At 41.3% G+C, this 13,993-nt stretch overlaps 1 protein-coding gene across 4 annotated transcripts in view; it reads right to left on the bottom strand.

Moving 5' to 3' along the window:
- LOC112250038 (ubiquitin-conjugating enzyme E2 J1) overlaps positions 1-13,993 on the bottom strand; it is a 37,067-nt gene that overhangs the window by 4,440 nt on the left and 18,634 nt on the right. For 2 of the 4 annotated variants that reach the window (XM_024419859.2, XM_024419858.2), the window contains exons 2-8: positions 10,651-10,716; positions 8,816-8,889; positions 7,475-7,606; positions 6,742-6,826; positions 3,761-3,866; positions 1,684-1,810; positions 1,105-1,221 (exon numbers count right to left, since the gene is read on the bottom strand). In XM_024419859.2, coding sequence (XP_024275627.1) covers positions 1,105-1,221; positions 1,684-1,810; positions 3,761-3,866; positions 6,742-6,826; positions 7,475-7,606; positions 8,816-8,889; positions 10,651-10,716 — 707 coding nt within the window. Of the gene's footprint in view, positions 1-1,104; positions 1,222-1,683; positions 1,811-3,760; positions 3,867-6,741; positions 6,827-7,474; positions 7,607-8,815; positions 8,890-10,650; positions 10,751-13,993 lie in introns of all 4 variants that reach the window. The other 2 variants (XM_024419861.2, XM_024419860.2) reach the window with 2 other exon arrangements.

A 13,993-nucleotide genomic window follows, 5' to 3' on the forward strand; every position in this document is an offset into this window, starting at 1 on the left:
CATTACATAAAGCACTATGAGAGATGAAGGATGATTTACGGGATAACAACATTGCCATATTCTCCCTTTTATCCTCTGTTCTGGAGCCCAGGGACCCCCCGCCGCTCCTTTCTATACCTCTCATAATTCACTTTTTTCTATTTAATGGTTCGAGAATAATACAGATGACGTTACCAGAGAAAATAGACTTTAGGACGTCTTCTGCGACAAGGCATAATAATCGTGTGCAACCATGCCAACCTCATCTATGGCAAATAAATTAATAATCCCCCAACATAGCAAATATCTTCAGTATATAGTTATTTCTCTACCCATGTACACTACCTTAAAGTTTGGGGTCACTTAGAAATGTCCTTGTTTTTGAAAGAAAAGCACATTTTTTGTCGAGTAAAATAACATAAAAAAAATCAGAAATACAGTGTAGACATTATGACTATTGTAGCTGGAAACAGCAGATTTTTTATGGAATATCTACATAGGCCCATTATCAGCAACCATCACTCCTGTGTTCCAATGGCAAGTTGTGTTAGCTAATCCAAGTTTATAATTTTAAAAGGCTAATTGATCATTAGAAATTCCTTTTGCAATTATGTTAGCACAGCTGAAAACTGTTGTCCTGATTAAAGAAGCAATAAAACTGTCCTTTAGACTCGTTGAGTATCTGGAGCGTCAGCATTTGTGGGATCGATTACAGGCTCAAAATGGACAGAAACAAAGAAGTTTCATCTGAACCTCGTGAGTCTATTCTTGTTCTGAGAAATGAAGGCTATTCCATGCAAGAAATTGCCAAACTGAAGATATCGTACAACGCTGTGTACTACTCCCTTCACAGAACAGCGCAAACTGTCTCTAACCAGAATAGAAAGAGGAGTGGGAGGCCCCGGTGCACAATTGCGCAAGAGGACAAGTATATTAGAGTGTATAGTTTGAGAAACAGACGCCTCACAAGTCCACAACTGGCAGCTTCATTAAATAGTATCCACAAAACACCAGTCTCAACGTCAACAGTGAAGAGGCGACTCCGGGATGCTGGCCTTCTACTGCAGCTGGATCTCTCAGTCCATCACAATCTAGCTAGCATAACCCTGGTGGTGTTAGTCTCACCTGCTCAGCGTGGGTCTCTTCCTCCTCCTGTCCCCCCGAAGTGGACCGCTCTCCCCGGGGGTCTGTGGGGGGCTCGCTCTCTGCCCCTGTGCTCTCACTGGCCTGCCTGGCTTCTGCCTGCAGGAAGCAACACACAGGAAATGGCTGCTGTCACCCACAATGTTTTCAAATCAAATTGTAATGGTCACATACACTTGTTACGGGTGTAGTGAAATGCTTGCGTTTCTAGCTCCAACAGTGCAGTAATATCTAACAAGTAAAATGTAACAATTTCACAACAATACACACATCTAAAGTGAATGAATGGAATTAAGAATATGTAAATATTTGGATGAGCAATGTCGGAGAATACAGTATGTATGCTAGCTCTGGCCACAGGCCAGAGACATTATTCCTCGGGTGAAAAGCCCATTGTCTTTTCTGTGTGTGACTGCTTGAAGCACGAATGGGTAAAGACATGGAAAAACAATTCATCCAATTCTGACAACTGGTAACACTTCTGAAGTCACTGGACTAGAATGTAAATAAACAATAATATGTGGATGGGGGTAGGACTGTGGCTGGCAGCGACAAGCACACCTTGAAGTTGATCTGCTGGGCGAGCTCTTGGTCCTCTTGGTCATCTGGACTGGGGTTAGTGGGGGAGGGACCTAGGAGGGCAGAGCGCAAGGAGCAGCCACAGGTCTCACAGCAGAAGTCCTGGGATCTGTCAGTGGGTCGGCAGGGAGGGAGCGTTAGGGAAGTTAGGGGCAGAAAGGGTTTCCATTTACTTTTCCAGGAGCCCAATGGATTCATCTGACAAGAAGGGTAAAGAATAGATTAGATACATTTGGGATACAGCCCTAGGCTTACTGAGCAAATCTGGGCCTATATCCTCTGACAGAAACCCTGTTGAGATATGTTGGCTGATGCTCTCTGATCACAAGGCTGTTTACTTTGAGTCAGACAGGAGCTCCCATCACAACACACAAAAAACGTAGAGAAACGTACAAACTTCTTAGAGATTTGGTTTGTCAAAGATGACTCATGTGGGTGAGTTGATGGCAATTTGACAGATGGATTGAAACTCATTATGTGAAGACAACATTCAACTGTGAATATTGACAGCTACACCAATATAAATATAAAATACAATTCCATCAATGAAGGCAAGCATCACCTCCCAAGAGTTTATATTCTTCCAATGTGCTTTCCCACTCAACCAATATCATTATTTTTATAGGCAGAAAAGACAACCATCTGAAAAATGTCCTCCTCTAACTTCTGCATTATTAACACTTGTCATTACAGCAGCCTGCCAGCCAGCAAAACTTCTCCAGCAGTTTACTTTTCTGTCAGGAAACAGAGCCAACTCTGAAAACTCTGAATTCTTCTTCTGTGCTGCTGTTTATCTGCTTCCTGCTAGGGGCCCCTGGCCCTGGTGTTGACTGACAGCTCTCACAATTACCATAGGGTACGGAGACAACCAAGAAGGAATTTTTGAATCAAAGCAAAGTTGCTGTCTCAACCGCAGCCACGACAGCCCTTTGTGAAACATGGGCCTTTCTTTCATCAGGAAGATAAACAGGCAGGCAGTGCACTGTATGTATTTATAGACAAGGATATGTTCCCGTGTCACTTCTCATCTTCATGTGTTAATGAAACAGCCAGTCGCTAAAGACCCTTGTCTGTATGTGTTAATAGAACAGACAGTCATCTGGGATGCGTCACAAATGGTACCCTATTCCCTTTATTGTATATTTTCGAACCAGTGCCCTGGTCAAAAGGAACACACTATAAAGGCAATAGGTTGCCATTTGGGACACAGCTCTTGGATCCCCCACATATTTTTTATCCTTCTCCAACAGAGCTTTTGCATGTTTCTTCAGAGGGAGAGACCCATAACAATAAGAGAAGAAGAATGAGAAACAACATGCCCAGACATGCCTTTGTTTCCCTGGGAATGGCCATAGCTATTTGTAGAGGGCACATCCACTGTGGCCCAGGTGTTAATTACATGACATGCTTACATAAGCATGACTTTATTCTCAACTTCTTTAAATAAACACCTGTCTATCACTATATGTTCTCACTTTACCCCTACAAATTACTTTGACTAACCTGTATCCCCACACATTGACTCGGTACCCCCTGTATATAGCCTCATTATTGTTATTTTATTGTATTACTTTTATTTAAATGTTTTTAACTTTTGTTTATTTAGTAAATATTGTCTTAACTATTTTTCTTAACTGTATTGTTGGTTAAGGGCTTGTAAGTAAGCATTTAATGGTAAGGTCTACCTGTTGTATTCGGCACATATGTAAAATACAATTTGATGTATATACAGTTAGTCCATCTAATTGTATGTAAAGCTAGTGCTTGATACAAGTATCCACCATACATGTAATGAACTGTTTAAGGATTACACATTGAAACAAACAGCAAACAGATATTTCACCCCAGACTGTTGTGTTGTGTTGCTCCCCTCCCAGTCATTGTTATCACCACCATTCAGCCATCCCTCCCTCAGTGCAGACACTCAACTGATTTAATGAGCCATTCGCAGTTTCACTGTACCTACCAGCCGTGTGTACTTAGACTTGCATGGCTTAATCTTTGCATTGGAAAGAGAGTAAAGTGGAAAGAGTGGAGGGTTTAATCTGTGTAATCTTACTTTTTGGCCAGGCCTCTCCTCTCCTCTGGATTATAATCAAGGGATCCGATTGCACCCTCCCCTTTGGTTGGCATGAATCCGATTATAGCTATTAGTGCCGTTCTGACTGAAAGAGAGAAACAGAAAAATTATGAAAGACAAAACCCCCCAAAAACTGTCTGTCGACTCGTAACAGCAGTGGATAAAGGGAGTCGCTAAACCACGGCACATTCTGTCAAGTTCCCCACCCATGTTATGTAATGCGTTGCAGGAGTAATGCTTTGTTTTATACTGCGTAAGCCTGGATTTAGAAAGCATTTCTGAGGACATTCGCCACAGCAACTCCTCAAATAGCATTCCCCAGCTGACATGATGGGACACTTTTCGCAAAATATTGGGATAGCTTCTGTCATGTCCCTGGTTGCTTCAGGGCTTTCTAACAACTCAAAACCAATGGATGATTTGAATAAAGACATATCATGTACATTATAAACACCTATGAAATCAAGTAGCAGGCTGACTGGAGGCAAAGAATGGACAGCTGGTGAGAAAACAGCTACAGGGAAAAGAAAAGAGAGAGGTTAAGGAGGCCTGCTACACAGTGAAAGCCTGTTTCAACAGATAATGATTTGTCTGAATTCTCTCTCCAGAAATTATTACAACTGTGGGCACATGGTACTGCACATGGTACTGCACATGTTACTGCACATGGTACTGCAGAACAAACATAATCTAGGAACCAATGCAGCTGCCCCCCCGGAGTGAACCTGTAGTGGAGAGCTGAGACACCAAAAACCCAGTGGGGGATGTTCAATCTCTGGGCCATGGACTCATTGGCTTTAAAAAATAAATAAAAATAATTAAATTAAATTAATTCACCTTTATTTAACCAGGTAGGCTAGTTGAGAACAAGTTCCCATTTACAACTGCAACCTGGCCAAGATAAAGCAAAGCAGTGCGACACAAACAACAACACAGAGTTATACATAAACAAATGTACAGTTAATAACACAATAGAAAAAAAGTCTATATAAAGTGTGTGCAAATGAGGTAAGATAAGGGAGGTAAGGCAATAAATAGGCCATAGTGGCAAAATAATTATAATTTAGCAATTAAACACTGGAGTGATAGATGTGCAGAAGATGAATGTGCAAGTAGAGATACTGGGGTGCAAAGGAGCAAAAAAATAAAAAATACAGTATGGGGATGAGGTAGTTGGATTGGTTATGTACAGATGGGCTATGTACAGGCACAGTAAGCTGCTCTGACAGCTGGTGCTTAAAGTTAGCGAGGGAGATATGAGTCTCCAGCTTCAGGGAGTTTTGCAATTCGTTCCAGTCATTGGCAGCAGAAAACTGGAAGGAAAGGCAGCCAAAGAAGGAATTGGCTTTGGGGGTGACCAGTGAGATATACCTGCTGGAGCGTGTGCTATGGGTGGGTGCTGCTATGGTGACCAGTGAGCTGCGATAAGGCGGGGCTTTACCTAGCAAAGACTTATAGATGACCTGGAGCCAGTGGGTTTGGCAACGAATTTGAAGCGAGGGCCAGCCAACGAGAGCACACTGGTCGCAGTGGTGGGTAATATATGAGGCTTTGGTAACTGTGATAGACTGCATCCAATTTGCTGAGTAGAGTGTTGGAGGCTATTTGGTAAATTACATCGCCGAAGTCAAGGATCGGTAGGATGGTCAGTTTTACGAGGGTATGTTTGGCAGCATGAGTGAAGGACGCTTTGTTGCGAAATAGGAAGCTGATTCTAGATTTCATTTTGGATTGGAGAAGCTTAATGTGAGATTTGTAGATGCCCACATATTCTAAGTCAGAACCGTTCAGAGTAGTGATGCTGGACGGGCGGGCAGGTGCTGGTAGCGATCGGTTGAAGAACATGCATTTAGTTTTACTTGCATTTAAGAGCAGTTGGAGGCCACGGAAGGAGAGTTGTATGGTGTTGAAGCTCGTCATTTGAGAAACCAAAGCTGTTGAGTCTGCCAATAAGAATGTGGTGATTGACAGAGTCGAAAGCCTTGGCCAGGTCTATGAATACAGCTGCACAATATTGTCTCTTATCGATGGAAGTTATGATATCGTTTAGGACCTTGAGCGTGGCTTGCCATGTGACCCCAGAGGACAAAAGCAGGAGTTATTTTAGATGAGCTTTTGTATGCGCATTAAAATACCCCGAAAGTAATATAAAGAAAAGCAGTGCGGGATTCTCCCATTGAATCTGATTACATTTCCATGCTTTTGGTACGGAGAATAACGTGAGAGGAATACTCAGAAATAGGATGGCTTAACGGTGGTAAATGAAATCATGCCAGAAAATAATGGAAATATCAGACTTAATGTAGGAAATAGTGTGCTGCCTGCTGCCAAGACAGGGCGTTGTGATCGAATAAGATGTGCGTGCCAAATATGCATTTCCAGTGACACACTTTCTTCTTATTTACTTTGTTCTGAAATGAAGTCTTCTTTTCAGCCCCTTCCAGTTTCCACTCTTTAAATTGTGAGGAAAAAGCTCAATGATAGAACAAAAATGCCTGAGCAAAAAAACATTTGCATATCTGCCTTCATTTCAATTCAAATTAAAAGTCTTAATCCGTCGTTTGTTCGTGTTGGTCCCTGTCAGGCAGAGAACGAGTGAGTGGGGATGCTAGGCTAAGTTTAGTGCAGCAGCTGGATGAGTAGGACTGGAAGAGGGAACAAGGACTGTGTGGTGAGCTGGGTGTGTGTGTGTCTCTCCAGGCTGGAGGAGACAAGCCATTTACTTGATTTTGCTTACACAGAAAATGTATCAAGATAATTAGCCTGTTCTAACTTGTTTCAAGACCTTTTTTGGTTAAAGTAAGCCAAACTATCTGCCAGGCTGCCATCTTTTCAATAGCGGTGATGGTCACGTGTTAGCGAGGCAGAGGATCTGAGATCGAGTACCAGTGTGGGCTCATGAAGAAGGTATCTGTACTGTTAAGCAAGCACAGTGACACCAGTTACAAAGGGATACCTACTGCTCCAAGATGGCTGCCATGTCTCCGGGTGATGGCCAGAGATGCTCAGACAGATCTTCTTTCCCACCTCAAATCTTCCATTGGGCTGAAAGAGAAGCATATCCATAGAATTACATATAGAATACATGTATAATAAAGATAAGTGATTTATAGGATTTCGATGATAGGATCTCTATTACCATATCATGGTCTATAACAACCAGGTTGAACAAGCAACAGGGAGACAGTGAGACAGGCTGAGGTGAGGTGGAGGCTGGGGGGTGGTTGAAGGGAGGGATATTAAGAGAAAGAAAGAGAGTGAGCCTTCAAAGACCAAGTAAAACCTGCCAGCCTGAGCTAAGAGAGAGAGAAAAAAAGAGACTCTGGACATAAAAAAGACTGGATCAGACAGGTTGTGACACTGGCTTTTATCAGCCTGTCATTGATTCTTCAGGTTATTATTGGTGCATGAAAAAAAAACCACATTACCGCTTCTTTCCCACAGAACCATTCAAGTCCTCTGTGACAGTGCAGTGACAGGCATGGCTTTGTTCTGACAATAGTGTCTCGGTGTGTCATATGATGTGGCTCCGGGTTTAGAAAAGACATCTATAGCTGTCTATCATCCAGCCTTTGATAATTTGATTGGTTGCTTTTTGTTACTTCAATTTACACATAATTGGCTGTGATTGATCAAAAGAGGGGAATATCTTCATAAGTGTGTGTGTATATGTGTGTGTGTTGGGGGTCTTACTGTGAGTAGGATGATGCTGGGGGGCTTCATGGGATACTCCGGGGGCAGCACAATCCTGCCGTGGTAAACCCCACCGTCAAAATCTGAGTCCGGGGGCCCGCGGACAGAGAAGTGCCACTCAAACAGATTATCCTGCAGGTACACAACAGGCCAGTCACAAACACATATGTGACTCGTTTCAGGAAACTAGGCGTATGTTGCACATCACTACTACACAGGAGAGGCATTTGAACGTAAACATTTATTTTTTAAATTAGAATGCCTTCTGGAACATTTGAACTTTCCTGTGCCTTAATAACAAACTTGTATTCCATCCATAAATACGAATAAAATTGTTAAATTAAGCCTAGTTGGTTTAGCCACAGAAAAAGACAGGAACCTTCCCACCAACCATGATTGGCTGAGATAATGGAAGGGCTGGACATGCTGGGAGATGAGTTTGGATTGGTCTGCCATGTAGAATGCTTCAGTTTGTAATGTGAGCTTTTCAGTATGTGTTGACAGTCCTTTCTAACGCTCCGTTTTTTGAAAGATATAACGTTAGCCATCAAGAACAACAAAAGTTTTGCTACTTCTCTCAACAACATTGATGCCTTGAATTTAGCAGGCGCTATTGACAGATCAGTTGGAAAAAGTGATGGGCTACTTTCTGCACATGCCACGGTCAATGTGAACCGGAGTGACTTGACACAACGCTGGCCAAACAAGATGTAGCTACAAACAAAATGGAGTTAAATGGTTCCAGCCTGCCATGAAGAATTCATCCATTTTATACGGGTAAGAGTCTAGCTACATTTTCTGATATAAGTTTTTTATTTAGTCAGAAAATCGTTTTTTTTGCAACTTCAATCTCTCTGTTAGTTAGGGAACATTAGCTTGCTGGCTCGCTAGCTAAAGTTACGTGTATGATCTGTGTAGTAATATTATTAGAATCAGAAAACCCATTTGCATTGCTAGTTATAGCCTAATGTTAGCCAGCTAACATTGAACCTAGTTTGTTAACTTTAGCTGAAAATTTATACTACAGCTATGACAATGTTTGTATTGGTTAGTCTTATGAGTTGGGATTATGCCGTTTCATTGTTTAGCTAGCTAGCTACCTACTAGCTAGCTACATGTCTAAACAAAAGACTCTGGGGGTGATGTCTGGGGGTGATTTCGGCCATCTATTGTATTTCATGAACATGTCTAGACAATAGTGACCCATCCACTTAGCTAGATGTGACTGGGGGTGGTTATAGAATTTCCTTCACATGAACCATCAATTTAGACAAGTGTGTCAGGTAAGCGTCATCTGATGATGAGCCTGAGTGAGTTTGGATGGCCCCAGGGATGACTGACCTCCAGTGGCTGGGCGTGGTAGTGCTCTGTGGGGTGCCTCAGTTCAGCTGCCTCCTTCATCAGCCTCTTCACAGCTAGCACCCACCCGGTGAAGAGAACAAACAAAACATCACGGTTAGCGCCAGGTAATGCTGACATGCACTCATTCTTTATCCCAGCTGACACCAAGCTTGCAGTTTACTTCCACTAGCATGAGGTGTTCCAGGCATCCTCTCCACCGGTAGGTCTACATCCCCATATCCACAGACAAATATAGGGCCCTATAAAATCTGCGTTGTGGAAAATGCAGACAGAATCACAGGATTCAGACATTAAAACAGAATTCAACAATATTCAAAAATGTGTTGAACTTAGTAGGAAATCGACAAAATGCATTGAACTTACTAGAAAATGCATTAAATTATTTTTTGGGAAAAACTCAATGAAATCAGGCAAAAAATAATAGATTTTATAGAGCCCTACTGACACAACAGTAGGCTAGACTCCTGAATTAAAGTACACAGCGCTCATAGCTGCGGGAAGTATGGGTGCTGAGGGTGCTGCAGCAGCCCCTGATAAATCGAAAACAAATTTTAAATTGAAAAAAATTGTCAGCGCGCAAGGTCATGGAGTTCTCTATGTTTGTTCAGTTATTGAGTTGTTACGCTTACCCACCAATCCGTTGAAAAGGAGGCGAGATGGAACCGAAATTGGAAAATAATTGGAAAAGGAAAGTGGAACTAAGGGGTATTCAGATGAACGGAATTGGTTTGGAATCCTTTAGAAGAAGTGAGCCTGTGAAATGAGCTCAGGAGTGGGAGTGGGGACCATCAGTTGGAAAGAAACCCTGGCTGGCCTGGCTATGTTTGAAAACATTACCAGCAATCAAATCCTTGCTTCCTGCATTCTAGTTTCCAAAATTTCTCTTAAAGCACATTGGAGGAGAGGATCCAAGGTCCCTCCCTTGAACCTGCTTTGAGAGGAATTGAGAAAAACAAGGACAGAAGAAACAAGGATTTGACAGCTAGTAAGGTTTTCAGACACATCCCCTGTATGACTATAGGGCACAAGGATTTGACAGCTAGTAAGGTTTTCAGACACATCCCCTGTATGACTATAGGGCGAAGGGCAGGGTAGGAAGGCAGTTCAAGGCCGTGGAACAGAGAGGCTCTGACACCACGCCTCCCGGGGGACATGTTCCAGGTCTAATCTCGCCTCGGGCCAGACCCTCTAAAGATCTAACTATCTGTACTATTCTGTAATCCTACACTGAAAAGAGAAGGACAAGTTAAGGAAGTCGGTGTGTGAAACTAGAATGCGCTGATTAAACTCTTCCCCCTCCACCCCCCTGTTTACTCACAGATGGTAAGATCAAGTTTATCTTTCTGGAAAAAAAAAATGTTTGCATAAACTAAAGATGAGGTTATGACTAGGGCTGTTGCGGTGAATGTATTACCGCCAAACACTGGCGGTTATGAGTCATGAAGGCAGTCGAATTCCACATGGCCGTTTAGTCAGGGTAATTAGGCTTCTCCAAGCTCTGATGCTGCTGATGGTCATTAGTAGCCTACCAAACGTATTAACTGCCTGGTACTCAGCACTCCATGGTCCCTTTAAATCACTCTGACATAAATGTAAATCTATTCGAAAATCTAATCAGACACTTCATAAGAGCCCATGAGCTCATGTTGTGCAACATTTCTATAGGCTATACAATTCCGCGAGAAAACAATGATGGCCTCTATTAAAAAGAGGAGGATCCATCAGCTTTCTATAGGCTAGGCTTACAATATTTATTTCTCAACTTTCCTAATATTAAGCACATTGCTTAACTTTAAAATAGGAGTATAGCCTACCTGGCTGGCATGAAAATGAACCCCGGGAAAGCGTCCTCCATTCGCTATGTATTTTTTCCGTTGCCCCTGTATCGAGACAGGTGCATGATAATGGTCCATTCTAAATCAAAACAAATTTCACACATTATTTAGTATATGTAAAGACAATATTAAATCAAGAATAGTCTGATGGGTGACAATATTAGCCTATCACTTGTGAATGACACCCAGCTTAAGGCAAGAAACAAAGCCTTTTTTTGCAACTTCTTCAAATAATAGTATCACACCTCATGTAGCCTAGCCCATAGGCCTATATGTTTTCTTTAAATTGAGTATTTTTGTACTTTTTCTCCCCAATTTTATGATATCCAAATTGGTAGTTACAGTCTTGTCCCATCGCTGCAATTCCTGTACAGACTCGGGAGACTCGGGAGAGGTGAAGGTCGAGGAAGGGAGAGGGGAGAGGTCGAGAAGGGAGAGGTGAAGGTCGAGAACCATGTGTCCTCCAAATAACTTCTTAAAATTAAGCACATTGATCCACTTTACAAGTGGTGTAGAGCCTAGCAGTGTGTGAGTTTCCAGTTTGGGGAAGATAATTCACCATAAAAATGCACCTTTATAATAAAAGCATCACATGCATAATCGCATTTCCGGTCACTTTTGATAATGGTGTTATCCCGCTAATGGAACATTGGCCCTTGTAGCCTACTGCTGTGTGTGCACTGCTGCGCTTATAATGTGAAGAAATAGCCTAATAGTTTATCAACATTTTAAGCTAAACGTTATGATCTGTTGCGTCAGCCACATAGCGTAAAAAAGTGGTTTTGATGCTAGTGGTTGTATTCATTTGAGATCTATAGCATCCCACAACTGTCCCAGACTATGTTTGGAATATTTGTTTCTCGCACAGAATATAATAGGTAAACTTTTGTACTATGGCGGATAGTAGAATGACATAGGCTAGTGCTTTTGCTGTTCGTTAGAATTACTCATCTTATTGGCTGACGAAAAGTAAATGTGGACAGTTCTTCCAATATTTTAAATATGCACCTCGGAATTGGATAAGGACGCAGTTGCGTCCCCGGTGTGTCGGTCTTCACTTGTAGCCTGTGAGAAAGACCCGATCACGTGATGGAGAGCCATGTGAGTGAGAGGTGCTTCAGAGCCCGCAGCACTCAGTGAGAAGGGCACAACGCAAAACTCCGGGCCAAGGGCACCATGGCCACGGGCCACAAAAGGCATGGATTTTTTTAGGGTGCATTACGGCCACACAAAGGGGATGCCACTGTGAAATTCGAGGCATTATCAAGTGCTTGTCAAATTGTGAATGAGAGTGATGAAGTGTGTACAGCCTGTGCAGAAAACAAAGCAGAGCTCATGCCTTTCAAGACACTTTTTTCAAATCATCATTAGAGTCACATCATGCAGCCTTACAATGTATTAAAAATCTAAACATATAGCCCAATGTTTGTAGAACAACTAAAGATACATTAATAACTCTAAATTAAGCATATAGGAGTACCTAGTTATTTAACCACACTCCCTCAAATCGTTTGGAGATAATATCCTTTCTATTTTATTCAGCTCTGTTTAATTGTATTCATACTATGAAATAATATATAAATAATGCCATGGAATTCGAAGCAAATCTTGTCTGCTAAATGAACTAGTGTAGCCCACAGCAATATGGCATAGCCAGATCAGGTCCTAACATAATGACAATGCTATTCTGTTTTTAAGAAATAAAAACATTTTCTTCATATCATGTTTCTTTAGACCTGTCTAAAAAGAAAAATGGATTTATTGTGAAGGTGTAGGCTATACTACATGGATTTATTAGACTTTTTAAAATGTAGACATTCCAAAGGTATCAGTGACTTGTATGCTATGTGTGGAAGCCAGGAGATGCTAAATGTGTTTGTTACTTAACGGTCAATTACAGTGAGACCAACAGTTATTTGCTTGACAATCAAAGTTTCGTGACCGCCACAGCCCTAGTTATGACATGCTAATAATTATCAATAAGCACCTTTCGAAGAGCGAATGACATGCAGGTCAAAGAGTGTGACCAAAGAAATGGGGGAATAATATTTCCCCTAAAAAATTACTGTCTGAGAAAGTTATTTTCACATCCTGACATGTTAAATTAGTGAAGCGAATGGTTTCTACTGTGGCTTTAAAAGGTGCATCGTAATATCAGGAAATTACTCAAATATTTCTGGTGCTAATAGTGGAATGACAGTGTTACTAAACTGATCATTTCAGTTTATGTGAGAAAACAAGCACTGAATAGTGTAGGGAATCATTGTAACATCTAAATCGCTGGGAAATATATTTTCCATAACAAAAAATATCCACCAGCTTCAAACAGTGGTTTTGGTCCACCAGCTTCAAATAGCTGTAAAAATGATATTTTGTGTAATTGAAAATATATTTCACAGCGATTTAGATGGTACAATCATTCCTTACACTATTCAGTGCCTGTTTTCTCACATAAACTGAAATTGAGCGAACAGTGTAGAATTGTAGCAACCAGGAAATTAGCAAATCCACTTGATAAACGCAGCCAAAGTCAGAACAGCTTTCCCAGTATCATTTTTCCAACAGATGTTCCCCCGGAAGGAGAAATACAAATATCACAGCCAATCATAACACTGGCGGGTAAGTAATACTGTAAAACTGTATAATTTCACTATTAGCGACAGATATATTATGGACATTTGCTGATGCAAAAAAACAAAAAAAATCAAGCTTAGACATCATGTTGTAGGAGTCAGACACCGACAGATGCATTTCTGTTTATACAGCTTGGAAATCCGTTACAAATAGATGCTAAGCTTCAACGGGAATTGGCACAATTACAACAAAGCTGAAATGTATGTAAGCACTCAAGCTAGTCACAACTTCAAGCACATTACAAAGGAAATATTAACCATTTTCTGTGGAATTGTGCAATAGGTTGTACCCTCTTTGTTACTGCTATGGGATCCCCCATGGCTCCTAACTATGCTAATTTGTATGTGGGTTACATGGAGAAACAGTCTATTTTCAATCCTCTCAAAAATGTTTTCTTGCCTCACATCATTATTTGGAAATGGTATATTGATGATATTTTTGTTCTATGGAGGGGTGATGCAAAACAGCTCCAGGCATTCCATGTTTTTCTATTATTTGAGATTTACTATGCAATCTGACACACGTCAAATCAATTTTCTTGATCTTCTGAACTTGTGTGAAGATAATGTTCTATACATTGATCTTTACAGGAAGCGTACTGATCATAACAGTTTGTTGAGGGCTGATAGTTGTCACCCACGTCCCTTGAAAAATAGTTTGCCCTACAGCCAATTATGTCGAATCAAAA

The sequence above is a fragment of the Oncorhynchus tshawytscha genome, linkage group LG05 (assembly GCF_018296145.1).
Source record: "Oncorhynchus tshawytscha isolate Ot180627B linkage group LG05, Otsh_v2.0, whole genome shotgun sequence".
NCBI classification, from domain to species: Eukaryota; Metazoa; Chordata; class Actinopteri; order Salmoniformes; family Salmonidae; genus Oncorhynchus; species Oncorhynchus tshawytscha.